Here is a 24,732-nt window from a genome sequence, read left to right on the forward strand (position 1 = left end):
ACCTGTGAGTCAGGAATTGGTCTGGACAACTTACCTGTGAGTCAGGAATTGGTCTGGACAACTTACCAGTGAGTCTGGATGTAATCTGGATATCGAAGGGATAAGTGTATCTCTCATCAGACCCAGCACCTCCTTAGCCGTAACTTGTTCCGGTAACCATGACAACACCTTGCTGATCAGTGGTGCAGTCAGATTAGTTTGCCATTCTGCCTGTTTGATAGGAAGGCAACTAATATCATATTTATGATCATAACTGAATATTCTTATGAATTAATAGACAGCCACAGGATGCATGATATATTATGTTTAATCAATTAAAATGATCTATTTTCTTTTTCCTTAAAAATGTGTGATTTCTCCTCTTCAAACTCATCTGATATTATTCCACATGGCAATAAATACCTCATGTCTAATCCATATAACCAGTCCAGTCAATAAATTTCTCTGGTCAAACAACATTGTGGCCTGCTGCAGCAAGTCTGCCTTGAGGAAAACCTCCCACTTTTCTCCACTGTTAAACACAAAAGGTATCACAACATAGATAGAACATTGTAACCATATATCCAGAAATTCCAATGTATGATACAATTCACTTCTGGTTGTGCCACTCTCAGGCCATCATTAATGCTGTTGTACAACCAAGGTAAATTTTATAAGAATCCTTTCATCCATACAAAAGAAAAATAATTTTTAAGATCTAACTCCATTCAGCATTAGGGGATAACATCTTTAACTTACATAACATTTAGTCCTAATGACTATCCCAGACTAAATGTGGGTGGTTTGATGGACTAGGAGTGGAAATGTCAAAACATACCTGTATTTTCCTTCTCCAAAGGCTATACCAAAGGTAACTAATCTGTTCTGGATGTCTAGCAACTGAAACAGCACAAATGTAGATATAGGTATTTTAGATGGCAAAGTGGCTTTCATATGTAAAAGTTTTCAAAAGGAATCTGATCTTTACATGAATGCATGGTTTCAGAAGTAAACTTATTACAATAGTAATAACAGAAGCAAAAACATGGAATGTATTAATTAAGCAAAGGTGCTTCACATAGGAATAAAAGGGTAATTATAGAATTTTACATGGTCAAGATGGTGACCAGCTGTGTATTTAGGTCTATCATTCCTGAAATGTGAATACAACTGTTCCACCTGATCTAATTGTACCGCAATCTAAAAACCTATCTCAGTTTTCAAATATGGTTATTACAGTTCAAGCTTTCAATCCCTTTAATTTATAATTAATTCCTATGAAATCTTTGCTTTATTTCCAAGCTTAAAGTTTTACAAGAATATGTAACACTAAAAAATCAGTCACATACCTTGCTCATGAGAGTCTGTTGAAGTTTTTTGTCACTTTCGTCTGTTATAGATTTAGCATATTTCTCCAACTGAAAACATTAGCTTAAAACTTTTAGTATATTTCAAAGTTTTAGTTGTCATTTCTAATGTTAACGAAAAGTTACAAGATACATCATGTAGTTAGCTTTTTCAATAACAGTTACATCTTCAGGACTTCTATCCTGCCAAACTGACAGGTGACAGGCGGGAAAACCTTATCAATACTAAGCAATACTTAGTGCAAAACTGAGACTACAAGGAAACATTGAATACCCTTTTCTTGCAGTAAGATAGCAACTTCCTCGTGGAGTCCATTTTTGGCAAAGTAGACCTCATTCCTAATTCACACACATGACAGTCATCCTGCAAACAAATTGATATGATGCTCCAAGTAATTTTTGAAAGAGATTTCACACAATTAAAGAATTGTAGATGGCTGAATTCATTACAAAACTTGATATGAGCAATACTATAAATTTACGTACGTATATTAAATACATGTATTACTATATTCAAAGTTACAAACACAAAAGTATCTATTGTAGCTGCTTCACTGATGCATGCTGAATCAAAATGAATATTAAAGTTTCCACTTTATGGAGGATGTAAAATTTCTGAAAGTGGTATACAACAAAATGCCTGAAATTAATGTAACCTCCATTTAAACCTGACCTCTTCCTTAACTCATCAGATGTGTCCAGTCTTACTCAGCTTACCAATACCTTTTTGAAAGTGAAGTGACCTGTGAAGATTCACCAGACTTACATCAATAAGATCCATACATATCCAAAGCTGTTCTATCATTTCTGCAATTTTGTCTTCCCCGTATTTCATCAAATTCCATGGAGACAGCTGTTCCAACAAGTGTTCTAATTTCTTCTTTTGCACGATCTGTTAAAATTGTGATCACCCTAAGCTGATCAATTAGGTAGTAAACAGAATACATAATGTATGAACCAAACACTTACTCTGTTTATGATTTACTCTGCAGAGACCAGAATAGCTTTAATACAGGTATACTTATTTCATATAAGTTAAACCAAATTTATCCTATATAAACAATAGTAAACTTTACCCCTTCCCTAGATGAAATGCAAGACCCTGTAGTCATGAAATTCACAATTTTCACAAATTTGAGTTAGGTTTTTGTTTGGTTGAAAATCACAACTGCTTAGGCTTAATTAAACTGATTTACTGTATAAAGAATTGATAGAAAAGTACAAGGTGCATCTAAACATTTTAGAATAAAGTATAAAGAAATATACTATACCATACTAAATTATTGGGTATAAAGTATTTGTAAAATTGCCCAAAACAAGACAATGTTTAAAAAATTATCCAATTTGAAACATAATTCATTATCAATCTATTCCATAATCTGATTAAAATTTAATCTGCTATAATTTACACATTCAATGGAAAATGATGTGGTATAAACTACCTCAGTGTTGAGTCCAAAGATCTTGGCAAACTGCTCTGCTTCTTCAAACTGATTCTTGTGCAAAATACGATACAATCTGTGGTAGAGAGCAGGATTAGATTAAGTCTGTCTACTATTATGTACAGAGAATAGATTCTTGTAGATAAGTCTGTCAGCATTTAGAGTAGATTTTTATTAATAAATCTGTCAAGTTTTTAGCAGTTACTGGGTGTGAAGAGTTCAGGAAATCAGGTTATGATGTATTGGTTTCTACTAAAAGGTTTCTATTAAAAAAACTAACAAACAAACAAAATAATCACTGTATAGATTTGAATGGTATTCAGGTGACAGATCAGATTGCTGAAGCAACTGATAGGAAGTAAAAAAGTTACCTTGTCTGAGGGTTGGTTTCTGTCAAACAGCGAAACCGCACAGTTGTCACAGATTCTGGAGAACTACAACAGAAATCAGAGGCTTAATTTAGGACAGTTCCAAAAGAGATAACCTCATGACAACTCTTTATAAAAGTATGCAATGTGTTTAAATTTGTTAATTTGGCTTCAAACCAACTTTTTGTGAAAATGTTTGTGAAGGAATTTCATTGTTAATACCAACATTTCCCTCAAATTAGCAGAACATTGATCAGAAGGCATTTCTGATGAAAACACCAAAATAACCAGGATTTGATAGTAAATTAAGCTGCTGTATAAACCTTTGGCATGAGATGAAGACTGAAATTTAATGACTTACTTACACATAAAGAATGAAATAAACCTTTAATTATAAAGACATTCAGACCTTAACAATTATTTTATACGGAATAAATTTACTCAGTGATGTCATTTAACTTCTACATATTCCTCTGGAAAAATATCAATAAATCTATAATCATACTGATATTAATGAACATGTGATTATGTGATAAAGAATAAATCTATTTTCCTTGGCATAAACACATAATCTTGGTGATAAATCTTTCATCCAAGGAATAAATACCAGGTATATCATCCTTGTGATAAATCTATCCGACAGTTATAAAAGTATTTACCTTGGCTCACCACAGCATTCTGCCACATACAATGTTTCCTACAACAAAGGAGCTGGTGTAAGGACAGACATAGATATTCTGATCTATCATTTAGGGATGTTCAGGATTACTAGAAGCCACTTTGCTGGTTATTGAGTTAAAGATAATTATCCCCTAACATCATTACTAGAACACCTTTTAACTTCAAAAGTCATTGACTTACAAAAATTGCATTTTCATCCAAGAAACCTATATTTTATGTGTACAATATATATCTATCTTTCACGAGTAGTACACTGTAACTATGATCATACTATTATATACTAAATATAACTGCTAATATAGCGCAAAGCACAGTATCTTAACATTGATTTGGTTGTTAATAGAACAGCAGTTTATATTTTATATGAAATATTAAATTTTAAAATTTAAATCAGAATCTGACCCTAACATCATGGTGTGGTCGTGTGTTTACTTTGCCAATGAAGAGAAATTATGAATAAAATGAGTTATGATGGTCTAGCTGTAAACCATTGGCTTCAGAGGTGTAAGGTGCAGATGTTACCTGGAGGTGAGACAATTGGGAGATGACAGATTGGACATTGAGTTTTAGGATGCTGATGTTACCTGGATTGTGACACACTTGGAGATGACAGACGGGGCATTGAGTTGTAGTGTGTAGATGTTCTGACAGTCAGGCAGGTTTTGGATAATCAAAGTACTTTTCCAGTCCTTAGTCATGGTGAGAATCACCAGCTTCATGCCTTCAAAACTGTAAAAATAATACAAAAACACATCTGGCTTCATACTTTCAAAGCTGCACAATGTATACATGTACACACTAATCTTCAAACTTACATGTGTGCTTATCATACTAGTACACAGTAAAAATCAATATCAAGACAGAACCTGTCTGACATCAGTATGGCAAGTGTTTTCTGAGATTTGCTTGTTAAAATTTCAAATGTTTAAAAAAATTTCAATGTTAGAAAAGCAAAATTCAATCCAACTTTCTGCTTTTCTTTTGAAGATTTCATTTGTTATTTTTCATATACTACTTATAACGATATTTTAAGCTTGACGTAAGTAATACTATAGAATAATCCACCAGACGTATAACCAATGGATATTGTCATTTCAAGCCAGCTGAATACATAAAGAGCTATCTGACCTCTGGTCTTTCACATCTTTAGTCTCCAGCAGCTGAAACTGTTCCACATCAAGATCTTGCCACTGTTTCAAAAGTGTCAAGGTCGGCAGATTCCATAAACTCAGAGTATGCTGTAATTATAGGTAAAAATTGTCATTGAAAATATAAACTAGTTAGACTCTCCTTAAATAATACAGATCTAATGTTAATTCCATTACAAAACACTGCAGATATAGTTTATAAAAAATCTAAATGTTCATTTGAAATACAAAGCACACCAACAGTCATTGAAAACAGGATAATAATGTCAGTAAAAATATACAAAAATGGCTGCTTTAATAATGATATAAGTTAAAGATCAACAAATAAACTTACATTATCATCCAATAGAAAGAGATGGACTCCATCAGTTGTTACTTTTCCTTGTAAAATTCCAGAACCTGATGAAGCATGAAAAAGTACAACATTTCAGTCATTTTGGAAGTTTTCCCTTTTGAAATTTTCAGAAAGTACAAACATTCAAAATTCTTACCATAAATACTGATTTTCAAATTTGAGATATGTTGTAAATATTTACTTATATGAACCACAGAATACATTCAAGAAGATCATCCATTGATTGTGACAGCTGAAACATCCAGTCTAAAAACTTAAGACCGATTGATTGACAACTGTCCATCTGACAGACTAGGGATTCAGTTAGCAAGACTTCCATCCATCCAAAATGCCTGGTAAAAACATATTTTCACTTCATTTCATTGAATTTCAATATACCAATTAAAGAAAATGTAACAAATTTCTTTGTCATTCTAGAGACTCATTGGGGAAAAAATCTGGCCCACGGATGACAAATCTTAGAACGCATGAGACAAGGAGTATGGTTGTTTCTGTGTTTTTTTTGGTGTCAAAATCCAGTCATATGGCAAACTAAAATGTTCTAAAAACATTGTTTACAATTCAAAATCTGAACCCCATCAAAAAAAATCTATTTACAAACTTAAGATTGTGATTAATATTATCTATGGATAGTAACCAGGAATTAAAGAGAAGCACAACATTAGAAAGAACAACTTTGATTCAATATATCTTTAGTATCCGGTTTACCTTACCATTCAACATGTTACTGCAGACTTCGTCAGTCAGCTCAAGGCAGCCATTCTCAAACTCCCAGACAGCCAAAATGCGGTTCCCACAACCCTATATGGAAAAGAGTTTTAAATATACACGTGTCAAAAGGTGATAAATCATAGTTGAAAAATCTTTTTGAAATTTGTTCTTTATGGAAACAAGCATGGAAAAAGTGCATCCAGAGTGATTGTAGTACTGTACTACAAAAGATGTGAATTAAGCCCTGTACAGATAGAAAAGCCCAGGAGTGTAAAATAACCAGGTCTGTACCATCAACATACCATAGTGATGATGGTGTCCCCGATGGTGACCACATCTGTCACACCCTCTGTGTGTAAGTCTCCAGTCTGGACAATTGTCATCATGTCTTTAACTGATGAAGCTGTTTTGCTTTTGTCTTCTGTACAATTTAATAAAAAACACTAAAATGTTAACAAACAAATTCTGTAGCAGCATTCCTCAGATAACTTGTACACAAGTATAATTACAAAATCAATGATATATATAGATTTAGTAACAATATCATTTTCTATGGGATTCTAACGATATATTCATGCTAAATGTTAGCACCTGTACCCAAGCATAGAATACTTTTTAAAAAGTGAAATTTACAATACTTCAACCTGGGAAAACAAGAGAATAAAAAGACCTAAAATATTTATTGACTGGCATGCAAACATAACTAATTACTGATTTATAGCAACAGTCTGTTAATCAATAGACTGATATGGAGAGACAGTTACTTCATCAATTTGTCACGAGAATGCCTGGAGATAAATTATATCAATTGAAAACAAAACATGGAAGTTTCAGAAATTGCTGCCAAAATTCTTTACTGCAAACAATATTTATACCATTGTTAAAAGAGAGCTATTCCAGTATATCATTTATCCCCTGAAAGGACTCAGGTTTGTTAAAAAAAAAGGACCACTAATATAAGTGGTTTATTACACAAGTACTTTAAAATTAAATTGTGACTTTTCGGAATCCACCTTGCAGAACGTTTCTTGAGCTGCCTGTAAAATCCATGTTTTACTAAAACGACCAATTCTTAGTATCTTTTTGATAGTTACCAGATAAGAAAATGTCTGGTGTCAATTCTGACAGAACCATTAATTGTCCGTTACTACTCAGGATCAACAGGTCATACTCAACTGAAAAAAAACCAAAAAAACAATTCTTGAAGGATGTGATGATATCTCACTTCATCTAGGACAAGTGAAGGTGGTTTGGAGTTGGATGTAAAGAAACACTCATCTACTAACAAGTGATCTCCAGGAAGAATTTAGAATTAGAGTATCCACAGTTTGAGTTGTAATACGGTACTTATTTCATACTTTTTCAGTATTGGTAAACTTATGATACAGTTACACTATGTACTGGATCAGAAATCAGAAGATCAGATACATTAAAAATCAATACATGTATTGATAAATCCGTAACGGCTTGTTGGACAAAAAATGCTTTATTGAATGTTATTGACATACCGTCAGTTCTGCTATAGAAAGCGATTCTGCTGAAGGCATTTCCTCCAAGCCCTGGTTGACACACCCTCTACAATATACATACTGAACCATTAATTTCAATATAGGAGAGTTCAGGAAAAGTGGTTCAAGAAAACGGTTACTTCCAGTTAGCTTATTAATTGAGCTTTTTAGATTTTTAAGATGAAGTTTGGAATAACTTACAGTAGAATAGACAGTCTCCATCGTATCAGAATTAATCACATAGATTTTTCCTTGGATATCTCCGACAACCAGTAAACAACCATCTGGACTCCATTCCATCTCCTCCACTGGGGCCTCTACAATAACAAGCTATGTGTCACATTACGTTGAGCCTATCTCTCCATCAAGTCACATCATGTACAGACTAACAAGTAAAATCTCATATCATTGCCAGTTCACAAATATTTGTAATGAATGTATCTGTTCTGTGATGAAATTGATTATAAATCTGAAACATGATCCTTTCTGGGAAACAGTTCCTACAACAACTGTTTAAAGATGGATGACAGACCATAGACAAAGGGAGATAAGCTGGTCAAAATTCTATGGTGTTACTCTCACTTGTCACTCTGTAGAGTAAGGAAGATTTACCTTGATAGCATCAAAATAATCTGATCACATCCATCTTATCTGCTGTTTAATTCAACCATATCATCACAATTGTTAAAAATACATGTAATGTCATCCCAAAACATTCTAGTAATCTGGTAAGAAAATGTTACCTGGTGGCAAAATTATGAAGTTAATAAGGTTATAAAAGGGCCACATCCTGTAGTACTTATCACCTTCACTTTGTTTATCAATTTTTAAAACAATTGCTCCTCGACAAACTTTCAATGATATGAAATCCTTTACACTACCAAATGATGGCAAGAAATCTAAATTCATTAACATACTACTTATATCTCAAACCTGTCATAAAGAAACATTATGAATGGTGGAACAATGCAAGTATTTCCTTATATTAGCAATGCCATGCAAATAGTCTATTATCAAAGACTTCTTGTTTACAAGTATTGTTTCCGTTTTCTTGCTTCAAACACACTAAGGATACGCTAGAGACAGCTTTGTACTACTAAATCACCTAATTCCAGAGTGCCAGAAAATTGACAATCTTTGAATAGGGATGCATGTCTTTCCACAGCAATGCATGACAGTTCTCCAAGTATTGATGTCACAATGCGTGGGGAGCTCTGAACAACAGCCTGAAAATCACATCAGAATGAAAATTATTTCAAAATATGATGTAGACATACATACCTGAGAGTTATTGAAGTCAAACTTTAATTTCTTGTGCATACATGTCTAATATAAGCATAATTAGAACGAGAATTCATGTGCAGATATAGATAAATAACTCCTTTTAAGATATTTATCTTCTTTTGTTTAATTCTAAGCGTTAGATGTGTAAAACATGCTTATCCTTTTGCATTATTTTCCATTCTAACTATAAATCTGTATCATACATTATTTGATAAACATGGTCACAACTGAAACAAATGCCAGTATGAAATACTACCATATGAAAGTAAACAGATACCCATGTACAAAACTATGAAAAAGAAAATGCATTTACAAATTACAAACCTCGTTTCTCGGGGAAACGGTTGCTATTGTGTCTATTTGATAAAGGGCAATTCCTGATTCCTTCCTTGGCCCAAAGTTAACTGTTTCATCTCCTTCAAAGTTTGCATTCACAATATCCCAATCCATTTTGATGATAATCCTCTCTGACCCTGGCATATGAATTCAAAACATTTCCTGTATCAATCTGATGAAAACTGCATCATATACTTGACTGGTACTCTTAAATGACTGAAGTAATATACTGGTACAGATAATAAGTTTTTTTCACTGGTCTGGGGTAGGGCCTTTTTTTCCTCATTTAGGAAAGAAAATTGGTGAACTTGGAAGGAAATTTGCTGGAGGAAATTGTAAATTTGCATGATATGGAGTAAATATAAAATAACTTCAAATTCAAGACCGTTACAGGCTCAAAACTCCACCCAATAAAAACCTTGAAATACCATGTTTTTGCAGTGTAAATTCTGTGTCATTAACAGAACTTCCAATAGTAACTATATCAATATGTGTCTCTGTGTTGTGAAGATTCAACCACTAGATTTTCAATTATTTCAAACAATTATTACCAGTATGCTGTCTGCATCTGACACTTATAAGTTAATCTTAATACTCTGAAGTCAGAACGCATTTATAGGTTCATCTCAGTACTTCTTTGCATTTCCACCTATCACTTAAAATACTTAGTGGGCCAAACAATATATATGCAAATCCTATGTCAAAGAGGAATATGTTTTGTATCAAAATGAAAACAAATGTGGAAATATTTAATTGAAATGGGATAAGTTAAAACAGTGGTATGTTTTTATGACAAAGCAAACAAAGTTAAAAAAGATGAAAACTGAGAAAACAATTGGGATAAAAAAAATGCAATAATCAAAGGGCAGATATTACTGAATCAAAATGGTGTAGATATAAAAACACTCTTGTGTTATGGTTACAAAGCTTACAAAGTTTCACATGAACTTGTGTTGAACTTATAGTGGATGTATTTGGACAATTTTGAATTGCTGACAAAAACAAAGGACAATAACACCTCAAAACTTGTTGAATCAAATTGCTGTTTAGGAAAACACAACTTCATGTCTAGGTATTAAAACTGAAGTCAAATCTAATCTCGTAAACCAGTCAGTAAGCCTGACTTTGGTAACATTAGATTCTTCTGAAAATTATCACGCATAAAATTTGGCCAAAATGGAACTAATCTCATTTTCTTAAGATGAGCATGGATTAGATCTGCCAAATCCTGCACTAGCTAGCTGCTTCTCATTTGAGGAATATTGTGGTCATCTAGATAAAGGGCACAATGAAAATATGATTAAATATGGATTTCAGTAAAGCCTTCAACAAAGTGAAATAGAAACGTATTAAGTCCTTTGAAAATGGCAAAGAAAGTATATTGGACCTTTATTTGCAACACTAAACTAGTAATGGCAGGAGCTATTTGAGCCACACAACACCGACAGAGTGGATGTACCCTAAACCACATGCTGTTGAGAAGAAAGGTGTGCCAACTGCTGGATATTTTCCTGGGTACCACGTCACTGAACCAGAAACACTAGATGAAGAAGTTAGCCCATCAAATACCTACAGTCCCTTCAGGACACTTTGCAAAGACTGAGTTAAACAAACATCTGAACTGCCTGTAAATGTGCTCCTATTAATAACATCTGAATCAGAAGCTTTATATGATGTTGGGGACGTTGTGCTTAAATTGGACTTGCAACCAAGTTGCAAGGTGGGACCGAGCCCAAAGCTAAAACTACCGGTCCTATGCAGACACCACCATAAAGTCATCAGTTTTTAATTAGATAGCGGAAAAGAAAAGAGAGGCTATATTCCATCACAACTGCCTGAAAACTGCAAGGATTATGAATTCCCACTACGGCACAAGAGACAGAAACAAAATACTTGCATGTTAGTAAGTTTGAGTCAGTAGACACCTTCGACAGTGAGGACATGCAGATCTTCCAGCTGTTTGGAATTAATCAGGACCTCACATCAGAAACTTCTGAGGATAAGCTACAATCTTGACAGGAGTTATCTCAAAGTCACCAAAAAAGGGAGACTAAGAATCCAATTGCAACTAATATTAGACCCAGGGGCACGCAGAGATAAATGCCTAAGTATTTGACCAGATGCTTAAGCACATGGCCAATTAACGACTAGATAGTAGATGACAAGTGAAAGGAGTTTTGAGAGAGAAGAAGGGAGCAATATAGTGAAATGGGTCTTCTTTGTAGTATGCTCTTGCATTATGCAAAAGACCCGTTTTGGCAACTTGTCTTGGAACTTCTGACATGCCTCAGGGCAGACTGGCCACCTTTGACATTAGTTCAGTTCTACCTCTTTTTTGCCTGCTTGAAAAGGAGGAAGATTATGTAGTTCTGAAAACATTAATAATGTCTGTAGTTAGCTAGTCTAGAAGGAAGAGCATGTAGCACTAGTTGCTATGTCAGGAGGGAAGAAAATTCCAGGTGGAAAAAGCTTGAGTGCGGCAAGATTCTTTATGTGCAGAGGAGTGGAGAGGGTTTGGATAGAGTCTTTGTTAAGCAGGTCGGTGAAAACATGGTGTTTTACAGCTCTCCTCACTGTCACACTTGTAGATAAGTATAAGCTGAACTTATACATGTAACAGGAGCGGAAAATGCGCTGCAAGACCGGGGTATAAACCTGGTACCTTCCAAACTCTAGACAGATGCTCTACCTACTGAGCTAACTAGTCACCAACGATCGACCCTGTCCAGTTCCGCTACATATATATAATTACAGGCTATTGGGTTATCGAAACATATAATGATATAAAAATGACACAGATTATTCCATAGCTGCAAATAAAACGACGCCTTTCTTGTTGTTATATAAAATGAACTCAATGTGTAATTATTTCTATGACAAATCATCACGCATTGAGCAGGCTGTCACTCAGCTTCAAGACAAAGTCCCAACCGTTCTACTGTCAGTACCGAAGCCTAGACCAAATACTGGAATGAGCAGGACGAATAACAATGTAAATAGCATTAGTAGCATAATAAACGGGTATATTGACATTAAATAGTCATTTTAGATACAGAAATTTTCGGTCTATACCGAAGCAATGTATTGGGCCTAAAATATAGTGTTTATCTGCAAAAGTTAAAATGAACTATCACGAAAGTGAAATGCTGCTCTATAACAGCCCTACTTTTTGTCCATCGATATTTACACACCTAGGTACGTCTATCAAAATCTGCAGTTAGGTCTGAGATGTGGTTTTCGAAACGCGCGGTTTAAGTTGCCGGAAGTACGTTCAAAAGCACAGTTTCGAACAAAAAATAAACCCTTCGCAGGCTCTCTTATTATTGATAAATTATTAAAGCAAATATTTTTAACCGAATGTAGTAGGAAAATCGCGTGTGAAATAAATTACGTAAAACGTAAAACTTGATAGGCTAGGTTTTGGAGGCTAGCTTCCTGTTTTCTGGAGTTATCATATATTTTCAATGAAAAAGCCAGAGGAAAGTATTGTTTACATGTAACTTGGGAACACCACCATGTTCTCGCGGATTTCATAATGTTTCAGACCAAGAAAGTGTATTTTTGTTCGTCATTAAATGCCATTATTTTAATACAGTATACATAATCATCGTGAACAATGGGATGCGCGTCGGGGAAAGCATCAGTTGGTGTTATCAGTAAGTTTTTACAATATCTTTCAAAATATGATGTCGTTCGTTACAAAACAGACATTTTTCATGTTCATATGCTTTTTCGTTGATATCGCATCATTAGCATGCGCTCTCTATCCTAAGGTAGAAGTTTTTTTCTTAGTGAAGTTTGTATTTTTTTAAGATTTATGTAGCAAACCCAAACAATGCAAATCTAAGTATAAAGGGCATTTAAAGTTAAAGCCCTAGTTAAGGTTATCTAAGGTGATGCACGGAGTTCCGTTTTGTAACCAGACAATTTGCCACTATCAACAGAACTTCCAACCATCTTTTTGGGTAATATCGGGGTGGTATAGTTGTAGTGTTATGTTACATGTAACTCCCTACCAGTATTTATTTGAAGTCTAGCTTGTCTCGTAGAAATGAAATTGTGCAATATAGCAAGGTGTTACTTACAGTTACAGATACTATGGATGTCACTGTTTTTGTAGGGATGCTTCCAGTTGGGGCCTTCAGGATGAAACTGACACTTTATTAGAATACTAAATATAATCACAACTTGTATGTTGATGTTTAAACAGTTCACCCATGATACTACATCCACCAGGTAAACACTGGCGAAGAAAAATGATGTTCTAAATGTGTTTATCTTGTCTGATTTCAGATAACACTTCAAGAGTAAAGGAAGGCTTTGTTGAAATTTATGTTCGTAAGTGTCTTTGTAACTACATTATTGAGTGATAAATTCCAAATTTATGATTATTTGAGGCTTCACATTAAGTACTTTATATAAATACACATAACATGGACCAGTCAAGAACCTATTGTGTGACTGGGGATGTACATGTACCTGTGCAAAGTAATAAATCAGGTTTTAAAAATGCATTCAACCAGTAACTGACCAACTTTTTTGTCCAGCCACCATATCTATTATACATTATTGTATGTAATATGAGTCAACATTCCTTGCAGCCAGCTGTTTTGGTGGTGACTGGGAACACCGGTATCTAGTTCTATATCAGGACTCCATCATTCAGTGGTTCAATGATCGCTTTGATGGCAAACCTTTAGGACAGACAAGGCTCAAGGTGAGTGTGTTAGGAAGGAAATATCTGCTGTCTAACTTCCAAATGGTGTATTTTTCTTCACTGTACAAACCAAGGTCAGTTGTGTGGTCATGAATGTTGAAAAGCAGGTAAACTCATGTAAGACCACTTAACAAGATTGTGAAAATTGATTAGGTATTGTTAACATTTTACTAGGGTGATGAGAGAAAATCTTAACTTGACTGGTACAGATATAACAATTTAAGAAAGGTTTAGATTGAAGAAATATTACACCTGGTATATAAATTTATAATGAAGTGCGTCCATTTTTTTTTTGTAGTCTGTTGCGAGCCATGTTGGGTTTGGTACCATGTGTTTGCGGGTTCCTGACAGACCAGATCTTCCACAGGGGCGAACCCTTGACTCACTTATGGCCTTACCTAGTGACAGACCAGTCAGAGGCAAAAGGAAAAACAAGAATTTGCTTGTCATATGGATCTTGTTTGCAGGGGAGTCAGATGCAAAGTGAGAAAACTATTCGTTTTCATTCAATTTTCAATGTGCAAGTATTATCTATGATAGGGTTACTTCTGTCTTTGCCCAAGATTGCTGTTTCAAGCTTGCTTAACATTAGTGTACTATAGTTGCTATCTCTCCTGGTGAAATATATCATAATTAAAAACTAAAATAAACATTGCTGATCACCAGGTATTAAAGGATGTTAAAATTGTAATTACACTGTAAATTCACATACTTTTTGCTATACATGTACACCAAATTTTTATTGATTTCCAATAATTTTTAACTCATTAATACTCATCATTGTGAGATTGACCTGGTTTCCAATACAAAATATTAATACTTGTCATAGTTAGATTAATCTAATTTCCAATCCTTTTGGGCTATGACATTAATCCCTGTCACTGTTACATGCCCCAAGGGGTTATACAGAGGGGCTATAGCACGGCGGTATTTAGCTATACAGAGAGGCTATAGCACGGCTGTTTTTGGCTATACAGAGAGGCTATAGCACTGCTGTAGTTAGCTATACAGAGAGGCTATAACACTGCTGTATTTAGCTATACAGAGAGACTATAGCACTGCTATATTTGGCTATACAGAGAGGCTATAGCACTGCTGTGTTTGGATATAAAGAGAGGCTATAGCACGGCTGTATTTAGCTATACAGAGAGGCTATAGCACGGCTGTATTTAGCTATACAGAGAGGTTATAGCACTGCTGTATTTGGCTATACAGAGAGGCTATAGCACTGCTGTATTTGGCTATACAGAAAGGCTATAGCACTGCTGTATTTGGCTATAAAGAGAGGCTATAGCACTGCTGTATTTGGCTATACAGAAAGGCTATAGCACTGCTGTATTTGGCTATAAAGAGAGGCTATAGCACTGCTGTTTTTAGCTATCCATGTAAATGACATATTTTTGTTTGTTCATGTATGTAGAGCATGTAAACATACTTCAGAAAATAGAAGTTTGAAGGTACTTAACCCCAATATGACTCCAGGATGAAAATGTGTTGAATTTGACTTTTTTTTTCAGAGCTTGGGTGGATGCATTTCAAAAAGTGGTAAGTTTATTTTGCTTTCTGTACAAAAGTTCACAAAATTGAGCTGATTTCAGCATAGACCAAGCCAGTTCTTGGTAAAGTTTAAATTGATCAAGTATTTTAATTTACTTTCTTTTTGATACATTTCAGTCTGTTGTTTACAGTCAACAGTTTGTAGTTGTTTTTAACCTTTGTATATTGACAGCTACCTCCCCCTCCCCAGCCAACTCATCCACCTCCTCAGCCACAGATGCCACAACAGCAACAGAACGGTCATGCACCAGTGCCATATGGATTTAATCCAGCAGTGTATCCTCCTAGTAAGTTCATCACAACTGTACTGATCAATGTTTCATTGTTATATCATTTACCAACTTTTTTTCAGTCGAACTTTCTAAGGCAGTGTACATTTTATTTATTGTAGTTAAGATAAGTACCATATTATTTAATAAAACCTCATGCCTGGTAATTTGACTTATATATATATATTTGACTTACCTTTGTACCACCTATATCAGTTGATATTCGGAAGAATTACCAACAAATGCTAATCCATTTTCCTGTAATAAGTGCACCCTCTAACTCAGAGGATATATCTGAAATGTAGTTAAGCTATATTTTTCTATTCCAAGCTTGTGAAAAGATACCAATTGGGCACAAATAAAAATTTTGTATTACATAGATAGCTTGGAAAAAAGACCCCGCATTAGTTTAAAATAGAAAAACAACCAGCCAAATTAGAAATTTGTAATTGTCATGATTTTGGAATGAAAAAGATGTGAAATATACAGTATATTGAATTGTATTTTATTCATTTGAATGTTATGGATATAACTTATGAATTGCAATTGAGAATGTTGGTAGGGGATGGGTGGTGGGGCATGGGGCGAGAGGGGGGGGGAGGGGGTGTTTGGGAGCTGAAATCAGTTTGATGAGTCAGTATATTGAATTTCATATTGGGCGTGGAAACGTTGTTATAAAATTCTTGTCTTGCCTGGTTACAATTTTTCATATTTTTCTGGGAAGTTTCATACTCTTTTACTGTCTTGAGTATGCTTTCAGACCACTTTATCCTAAATATCTAACACACAGTTTCGTATTTATTTGTTTAATTTGCAGTATTGTCAGAATGATAACATGTTTTTTTCAGATGGTGGAGCACCACCTAACCAGTATGGCCAGCAACCTTGTAAGTATCTTCATAAGCTGTATTACAAGTGAGATATTTGTGTAAAATCCTTGCAACTCATCCAAGCTTTTAATTTTGAACTGCTGAATATTATTTAAGGAAACAAGACAAGGTTCTGCATACTCACAACAAGTTAATATTCTGAAGGTCAAGGTCTCAAGGAAAGGTCAGACTTCAAACACTTTATCTCATGTTATAATCCTTTTAATGGTACTGTCAAGTCCAAGGAGTTGTATTATTAAATGTTGATTGCTATAACAAGACATCCAGACTCATGTACTCTCAGAGTCCATTATTGCAAGGGATCAAATCATTTATGTAGTTGACAAAACGGTAAATTTTGAACTGAGACTTGTGCCATCAAACGGTATGAATGATATGTGTGTCTTGTACCGCTTGTGTCCATCTTACACATTAATAAAGTTACAACAGTATTTATCTAGATCATGCCTCATATGTAACAAGATATGACTATACATTTTCTCCTGTGCATGTCTCATTCCCAAGGTCAATGCCATAGAAATGGATGCTGCAATGATTTAGACTCTTCAAGTAGTTAACATGTAGTACTTAAATTTTCTTTCTTTGTTTTAAGTTTTCTATCATTAAGTATTATAAATGCGTGTATTTGGTACAAAACATTTTGAAGTTTGTTATTGGACTTTTGTCCTCAACATTTGCTATAACCATGCATGACTTTTTTGAAATTTGTATAAATAGCAACACAGTTAAGAATACACACAGGTACTTTACATCATTCTGAAATCGTCTAATATTGAATATTATGAAATCTTCTGAATTATCAGCTTAACACATCTCCCCATTTAGTGCTAACATTAATTTCAGCTAAGTCTGATTTTCCTGAGTGTCTAGATTTCAAAATTTTAGCGTCCCAACATCCCTAATGAGTCCTAAAAGGAAGACACAGCTATATGATGCAGTTTGATTTATTAAGCCATGCTCTATCTAATTCAAAGTTTGTAGTTGCGATCAATTTCTGTGTCTTTTGTATGAGGGCAATCTTACATGTACAAGATGTTTTGTAGATTCAATATGTGATAAACATCCTCTTTAAGGTGTGGTGGGACAGATATGGACAAAGCTTTCTCAGTAGGTTAGACTGGGCAGTAGCTTTGTTAACCCATGTTTATTTCATAAAGATGTTAACCAATGTTTATTTCATTAAGATGTTAACCCATTTTTATTTCATTAAGGTGTTAACTATGTTTATTTCACAAAGATGTAATGGGATGATAATATGAATTCTCAAATAAATACTAAAACTTTTCTGTCTCCAGATGGTGCCCAGCCTCAGCAGTATGCAGGTCGGTATTTCTGTGTATTTTTTATACATTATTTCAGTCTGTCTAGGATTGAGGATATGTGTACATCCTATAATATACCCAGGGGGCCAACACATCACTTATGACTCAAAGTTTATGGGAGGGCTTATTAGGGACAATAAGTTACTATTTGTTTGTTATACTGTAACCAATTGGTGATGAACCCTTGTTTTCATTCTCTACATTTTACATCATATAAAACACTCTGTAATATAAACTTACCTCCTATATTGAGTGAAACGCCTGGAGAATTGTGATCCTACATCATGCTGTATGATATAGACACAGAGTGGAGAATTGTGATCCTACATAATACTGTATGATATAGACACAGAGTGGAGAATTGTGATCCTATGCATACTGTATGATATAGACACAGAGTGGAGAATTGTGATCCTACATAATACTGTATGATAGAGATACAGAATGGAGAATTGTGATCCTACGTCAAACTGTATGATATAGACACAGAGTGGAGAATTGTGATCCTACATAATACTGTATGATAGAGACACAGAGTGGAGAATTGTGATCCTACATAATACTGTATGATAGAGACACAGAATGGAGAATTGTGATCCTACATAATACTGTATGATATAGACACAGAGTGGAGAATTGTGATCCTACGTCATATGGTATGATAGAGACACAGAGTGGAGAATTGTGATCCTACATGATACTGTATGATAGAGACACAGAGTGGAGAATTGTGATCCTATGCATACTGTATGATAGAGACACAGAGTGGAGAATTGTGATCCTACATAATACTGTATGATATAGACACAGAGTGGAGAATTGTGATCCTACATGATACTGTATGATAGAGACACAGAGTGGAGAATTGTGATCCTATGCATACTGTATGATAGAGACACAGAGTGGAGAATTGTGATCCTACATGATACTGTATGATAGAGACACAGAGTGGAGAATTGTGATCCTATGCATACTGTATGATAGAGACACAGAGTGGAGAATTGTGATCCTACATGATACTGTATGATAGAGACACAGAGTGGAGAATTGTGATCCTATGCATACTGTATGATAGAGACACAGAGTGGAGAATTGTGATCCTACATAATACTGTATGATATAGACACAGAGTGGAGAATTGTGATCCTACATGATACTGTATGATAGAGACACAGAGTGGAGAATTGTGATCCTATGCATACTGTATGATAGAGACACAGAGTGGAGAATTGTGATCCTACATGATACTGTATGATAGAGACACAGAGTGGAGAATTGTGATCCTATGCATACTGTATGATAGAGACACAGAGTGGAGAATTGTGATCCTACATGATACTGTATGATAGAGACACAGAGTGGAGAATTGTGATCCTATGCATACTGTATGATATAGACACAGAGTGGAGAATTGTGATCCTACATGATACTGTATGATAGAGACACAGAGTGGAGAATTGTGATCCTATGCATACTGTATGATAGAGACACAGAGTGGAGAATTGTGATCCTACATGATACTGTATGATAGAGACACAGAGTGGAGAATTGTGATCCTATGCATACTGTATGATAGAGACACAGAGTGGAGAATTGTGATCCTACATAATACTGTATGATATAGACACAGAGTGGAGAATTGTGATCCTACGTCATACGGTATGATAGAGACACAGAGTGGAGAATTGTGATCCTACATGATACTGTATGATAGAGACACAGAGTGGAGAATTGTGATCCTATGCATACTGTATGATAGAGACACAGAGTGGAGAATTGTGATCCTACATAATACTGTATGATATAGACACAGAGTGGAGAATTGTGATCCTACATGATACTGTATGATAGAGACACAGAGTGGAGAATTGTGATCCTATGCATACTGTATGATAGAGACACAGAGTGGAGAATTGTGATCCTACATGATACTGTATGATAGAGACACAGAGTGGAGAATTGTGATCCTATGCATACTGTATGATAGAGACACAGAGTGGAGAATTGTGATCCTACATAATACTGTATGATAGAGACACAGAGTGGAGAATTGTGATCCTACATAATACTGTATGATAGAGACACAGAATGGAGAATTGTGATCCTATGCATACTGTATGATATAGACACAGAGTGGAGAATTGTGATCCTACATGATACTGTATGATAGAGACACAGAGTGGAGAATTGTGATCCTACATAATACTGTATGATATAGACACAGAATGGAGAATTGTGATCCTACATAATACTGTATGATATAGACACAGAGTGGAGAATTGTGATCCTACGTCAAACTGTATGATATAGACACAGAGTGGAGAATTGTGATCCTATGCATACTGTATGATAGAGACACAGAGTGGAGAATTGTGATCCTACATGATACTGTATGATAGAGACACAGAGTGGAGAATTGTGATCCTATGCATACTGTATGATAGAGACACAGAGTGGAGAATTGTGATCCTACATGATACTGTATGATAGAGACACAGAGTGGAGAATTGTGATCCTATGCATACTGTATGATATAGACACAGAGTGGAGAATTGTGATCCTACATGATACTGTATGATAGAGACACAGAGTGGAGAATTGTGATCCTATGCATACTGTATGATAGAGACACAGAGTGGAGAATTGTGATCCTACATGATACTGTATGATAGAGACACAGAGTGGAGAATTGTGATCCTATGCATACTGTATGATAGAGACACAGAGTGGAGAATTGTGATCCTACATGATACTGTATGATAGAGACACAGAGTGGAGAATTGTGATCCTATGCATACTGTATGATAGAGACACAGAGTGGAGAATTGTGATCCTACATAATACTGTATGATATAGACACAGAGTGGAGAATTGTGATCCTACGTCATACGGTATGATAGAGACACAGAGTGGAGAATTGTGATCCTACATGATACTGTATGATAGAGACACAGAGTGGAGAATTGTGATCCTATGCATACTGTATGATAGAGACACAGAGTGGAGAATTGTGATCCTACATAATACTGTATGATATAGACACAGAGTGGAGAATTGTGATCCTACATGATACTGTATGATAGAGACACAGAATGGAGAATTGTGATCCTATGCATACTGTATGATAGAGACACAGAGTGGAGAATTGTGATCCTACATGATACTGTATGATAGAGACACAGAGTGGAGAATTGTGATCCTATGCATACTGTATGATAGAGACACAGAGTGGAGAATTGTGATCCTACATAATACTGTATGATATAGACACAGAGTGGAGAATTGTGATCCTACATAATACTGTATGATAGAGACACAGAATGGAGAATTGTGATCCTATGCATACTGTATGATATAGACACAGAGTGGAGAATTGTGATCCTACATGATACTGTATGATAGAGACACAGAGTGGAGAATTGTGATCCTACATAATACTGTATGATATAGACACAGAATGGAGAATTGTGATCCTACATAATACTGTATGATATAGACACAGAGTGGAGAATTGTGATCCTACGTCAAACTGTATGATATAGACACAGAGTGGAGAATTGTGATCCTACATGATACTGTATGATAGAGACACAGAGTGGAGAATTGTGATCCTACATGATACTGTATGATAGAGACACAGAGTGGAGAATTGTGATCCTACATGATACTGTATGATAGAGACACAGAGTGGAGAATTGTGATCCTACGTCATACAGTATGATATAGACACAGAATGGAGAATTGTGATCCTATGCATACAGTATGATATAGACACAGAGTGGAGAATTGTGATCCTACGTCATACAGTATGATAGAGACACAGAGTGGAGAATTGTGATCCTACGTCATACGGTATGATAGAGACACAGAGTGGAGAATTGTGATCCTACGTCATACGGTATGATATAGACACAGAGTGGAGAATTGTGATCCTACATCATACTGTATGATTTATGTTTGTCAATCTATGAAAGAGTTAATGAAAAAAAGTAGAACACTATAAAATGTTAAGTATGTCAGTGAGTGACAGTTATTCAAAGTATGCATCATTACATCTTTATTTCGTGTACTACACTATAGAGTTCAAACAGAGACCTATACACATATAGGTTGTACCTATATGTTAGTGTACTACGCTATAGAGATCAAACATAGACCTATACACATATAGATTGTATCAAACATAGACCTAAACACATATAGGTTGTACCTATATTTTAGTGTACTACACTACAGAGTTCAAAGAAGACCTATACACATATAGGTTGTACCTATATATTAGTGTACTACACTATAGAGATCAAACAGAGACCTATGTACATGTAGGTTGTACCTATATTTTAGTTTACTACACTACAGAGTTCAAACATAGACCTATGTACATATTGGTTAAAGATGAGCTTGGTGTGACCTCAATATTTATAGGTAGCTACTATCAAGTTGAAATCAGTATTTGTAAACTAATATCTATGTATATATATCTTTGTCCAGATACTCTATATCTGTGGTAAATACTATTGTATATATTGATATACTTTGTTTTATCAATAAGATAATGAATATGTAGATGTAAACCATCATTTAGATATTTGTGTACCAATGTTAGATGCTTTGTTTACCTAGGACACCCGACGACGGTAGTGGTAAATAACACTACACACACACAGACTAATCATAGCAGTGGTGATGGATTTGCTACCGGTGAGTGATATATATCTGGATTCTTCAAACTATGATAATTCCTAAGTTTAATATCAGTGGAAAGTTATACAGTAATTAAAATCTTGCAATGTTTAGAGTGTGGCTTTTTAACCTTATATGAATGCAATGCGATGTGCCTCTTGTATGCTGGTCAGTGAGATAGCCTCCAGCTTTTACAAATAAGAGACCACCTTTCAAGATAACCCTGGCCATTCATGGGCAAGAAACCCAGTAAACAGAACAAATATTTTGTTTTTATTTATTTTGGTTAGTTATGTGTGATTTGATATATGATGTTGTTTACTTTGTACCATTTCTCATTCCAGGTTTACTGTTGGGAGGAGCTCTAGGCTATGGAATGGCCCGTCCCTATGGTTGGGGATATGGCTGGGGATGGGGAGGTTATGGCTGGGGCTATCATGGATGGGGCTCTGGTAGTTGGGGAAGCTTTGGATCACATGGCTGTGGTGGCTATGGTGGGGGTGGTTGTGGTGGTGGGGGATGTGGAGGTGGATGTGGAGGAGGCTGTGGAGGAGGTGGAGGTGGATGTGGAGGGGGTGGAGGTGGATGTGGAGGGGGAGGAGGTGGATGTGGAGGTGGGGATGGTGGTGGAGGTGGGGATGGTGGTGGGGGTGGATGTGGAGGTGGTGGCGGGGATGGAGGCGGTGGCTGTGGTGGTGGTGGCGGCTGCGGTGGCGGCTGTGGAGGGGGCTGTGGAGGGGGTTGTGGGGGAGAATAGAACTCCCCATTCAATTCATATATTTGGACATAATTTCTTTGTTTTTTATGCAATTGTAAATGAATACTGTAAGATTATGTAATAGGGGTTACCAAACAAAAAAAATCATCTAAAGTAATGAAGGGGTTGATGGTATGGACATACACTATCTTATAATATGAAAAAAGATTAACAAACATTTTATGTGTACTCATACGATATAAATATTTTCATTACTGAAAATATCTTGAGGATTTGATGCTCAAATGCTTTTTCTTTAGAATTATTTATCTCCAGGTTTTTAGATAGTGTATGGATATACTCAAAAAAAAAAAACAAAAAAAAAAACACATTTACAGTTCATTTTTTTTCTGCCATTTTTTTTTGAAAAGTTTACATGTGATATTTGATAAGATCCGTCCAGAACAATATAATTTTTTTTCCAAATGTATTTTTTTAGCATGTTACATACTACATTACTTTTTATTTGTATATGTATCAGTCCTTTGAAATGCATTTCTTTCTAATTATGTATAAATACTTACCTTACTGTATTGTCCTCACTTTACTTAATATCTGTAGATGTATTTCCAGTAGCAGTCTGTGATCTACTCCCTGTATATTCATTTTATGGTTGTACAGACATGCCCCTAACTTTAACAATCACACTAGTATAAAGACATGACACCCTGATTTATTAGCTAGCCATGATACCTGCTAAGGACGATACTGCTATGGCAGTTATACAACTACAAGATTTCATTTCAGTTGATACTGAGGATATATATTATTTCGAATGAGAGAGTGTTGTGATTATATAGATGCTTTGTCATTAGTGTAAATGTCATCCTTGATAGCAATAACTGACTGATGTTTGTGGATAGGTTATACTAAACTGTAGCCATAAGCTTTATCCATGCTATCTGTTTATATATTATATACACAATGTCATTGTTATGTTGTTAATATGGAACTATTCCTTTGTTTTTTACCTATATATCGGGTATATTGTTAAGATGAGACCAGCATTTTGATTCTTTAAAAACTAATCTAGTATCAAACTTTTGTCTAACTCATAACTACATGTTTATTACTAACTCCTGTTTAATGTCCAACTCCTAACTCTTGTCAAACATCTAAATACTACTACTGTCTATCTTTTGATTACACATATGTATCATCCAAATTCTAACTGGTGTCTAACTTTGTAGTAGCATCTAACCCTATCGAGTGTGTAACCGTTTACTAGTGTCTAACGTAGTAGCATTTAATCCTATCTAGTTTCTAATATTTTACTAACATCTAACCCTGTCTGGTGTCTAACTTTTCCCCTTGTGTCTAATTTCTTTGTAGCATCTTACCCTGTCTAGTGTCTAACC

At 35.1% G+C, this 24,732-nt stretch overlaps 2 protein-coding genes across 2 annotated transcripts in view; one reads left to right on the forward strand and one right to left on the reverse strand.

The window, feature by feature from the left end:
• LOC132546354 (kinetochore-associated protein 1-like) overlaps nt 1–9,293 on the reverse strand; it is a 42,071-nt gene extending 32,778 nt beyond the window's left edge. Inside the window, exons 1-19 of the mRNA XM_060210068.1 lie at nt 9,168–9,293; nt 8,665–8,785; nt 7,761–7,876; nt 7,560–7,626; nt 7,146–7,226; nt 6,354–6,472; nt 6,054–6,141; nt 5,320–5,384; nt 4,966–5,075; nt 4,422–4,566; nt 3,816–3,853; nt 3,160–3,222; nt 2,789–2,864; nt 2,113–2,238; nt 1,621–1,710; nt 1,329–1,397; nt 818–879; nt 403–511; nt 67–210 (exon numbers count right to left, since the gene is read on the reverse strand). Of these exons, the coding sequence (XP_060066051.1) occupies nt 67–210; nt 403–511; nt 818–879; nt 1,329–1,397; nt 1,621–1,710; nt 2,113–2,238; nt 2,789–2,864; nt 3,160–3,222; nt 3,816–3,853; nt 4,422–4,566; nt 4,966–5,075; nt 5,320–5,384; nt 6,054–6,141; nt 6,354–6,472; nt 7,146–7,226; nt 7,560–7,626; nt 7,761–7,876; nt 8,665–8,785; nt 9,168–9,293 (1,815 nt within the window). The remainder of the gene's footprint in view (nt 1–66; nt 211–402; nt 512–817; nt 880–1,328; nt 1,398–1,620; nt 1,711–2,112; nt 2,239–2,788; nt 2,865–3,159; nt 3,223–3,815; nt 3,854–4,421; nt 4,567–4,965; nt 5,076–5,319; nt 5,385–6,053; nt 6,142–6,353; nt 6,473–7,145; nt 7,227–7,559; nt 7,627–7,760; nt 7,877–8,664; nt 8,786–9,167) is intronic.
• A 4,319-nt stretch (nt 9,294–13,612) lies between these two features.
• On the forward strand, nt 13,613–23,374 carry LOC132546352 (uncharacterized). The gene is made up of 9 exons (XM_060210064.1): nt 13,613–13,667; nt 13,781–13,896; nt 14,195–14,379; nt 15,414–15,441; nt 15,626–15,740; nt 16,571–16,609; nt 17,908–17,934; nt 22,558–22,635; nt 22,962–23,374. The coding sequence occupies exons 1-9, from the start codon at nt 13,613–13,615 to the stop codon at nt 23,372–23,374; spliced, it is 1,056 nt and encodes a 351-aa protein (XP_060066047.1).
• Nucleotides 23,375–24,732: the final 1,358 nt, after the last annotated feature.

Source organism: Ylistrum balloti, unplaced genomic scaffold (assembly GCF_031769215.1).
Source record: "Ylistrum balloti isolate Yb309-2 unplaced genomic scaffold, AGI_CSIRO_Ybal_v1 Utg369886, whole genome shotgun sequence".
In the NCBI taxonomy this organism is placed as follows: Eukaryota; Metazoa; Mollusca; class Bivalvia; order Pectinida; family Pectinidae; genus Ylistrum; species Ylistrum balloti.

What these genes read in the sequence shown, in the direction of transcription:
- LOC132546352 (XM_060210064.1), top strand. Translation starts at nt 13,613, where the DNA reads ATGGACCAGTCAAGAACCTATTGTGTGACTGGGGATGTACATGTACCT. An exon ending in CCAGTATGGCCAGCAACCTT is followed by an intron (nt 16,610 to 17,907) that starts GTAAGTATCTTC and finishes TTCTGTCTCCAG; the next exon opens with ATGGTGCCCAGCCTCAGCAG. An exon ending in TGGTGATGGATTTGCTACCG is followed by an intron (nt 22,636 to 22,961) that starts GTGAGTGATATA and finishes TTCTCATTCCAG; the next exon opens with GTTTACTGTTGGGAGGAGCT.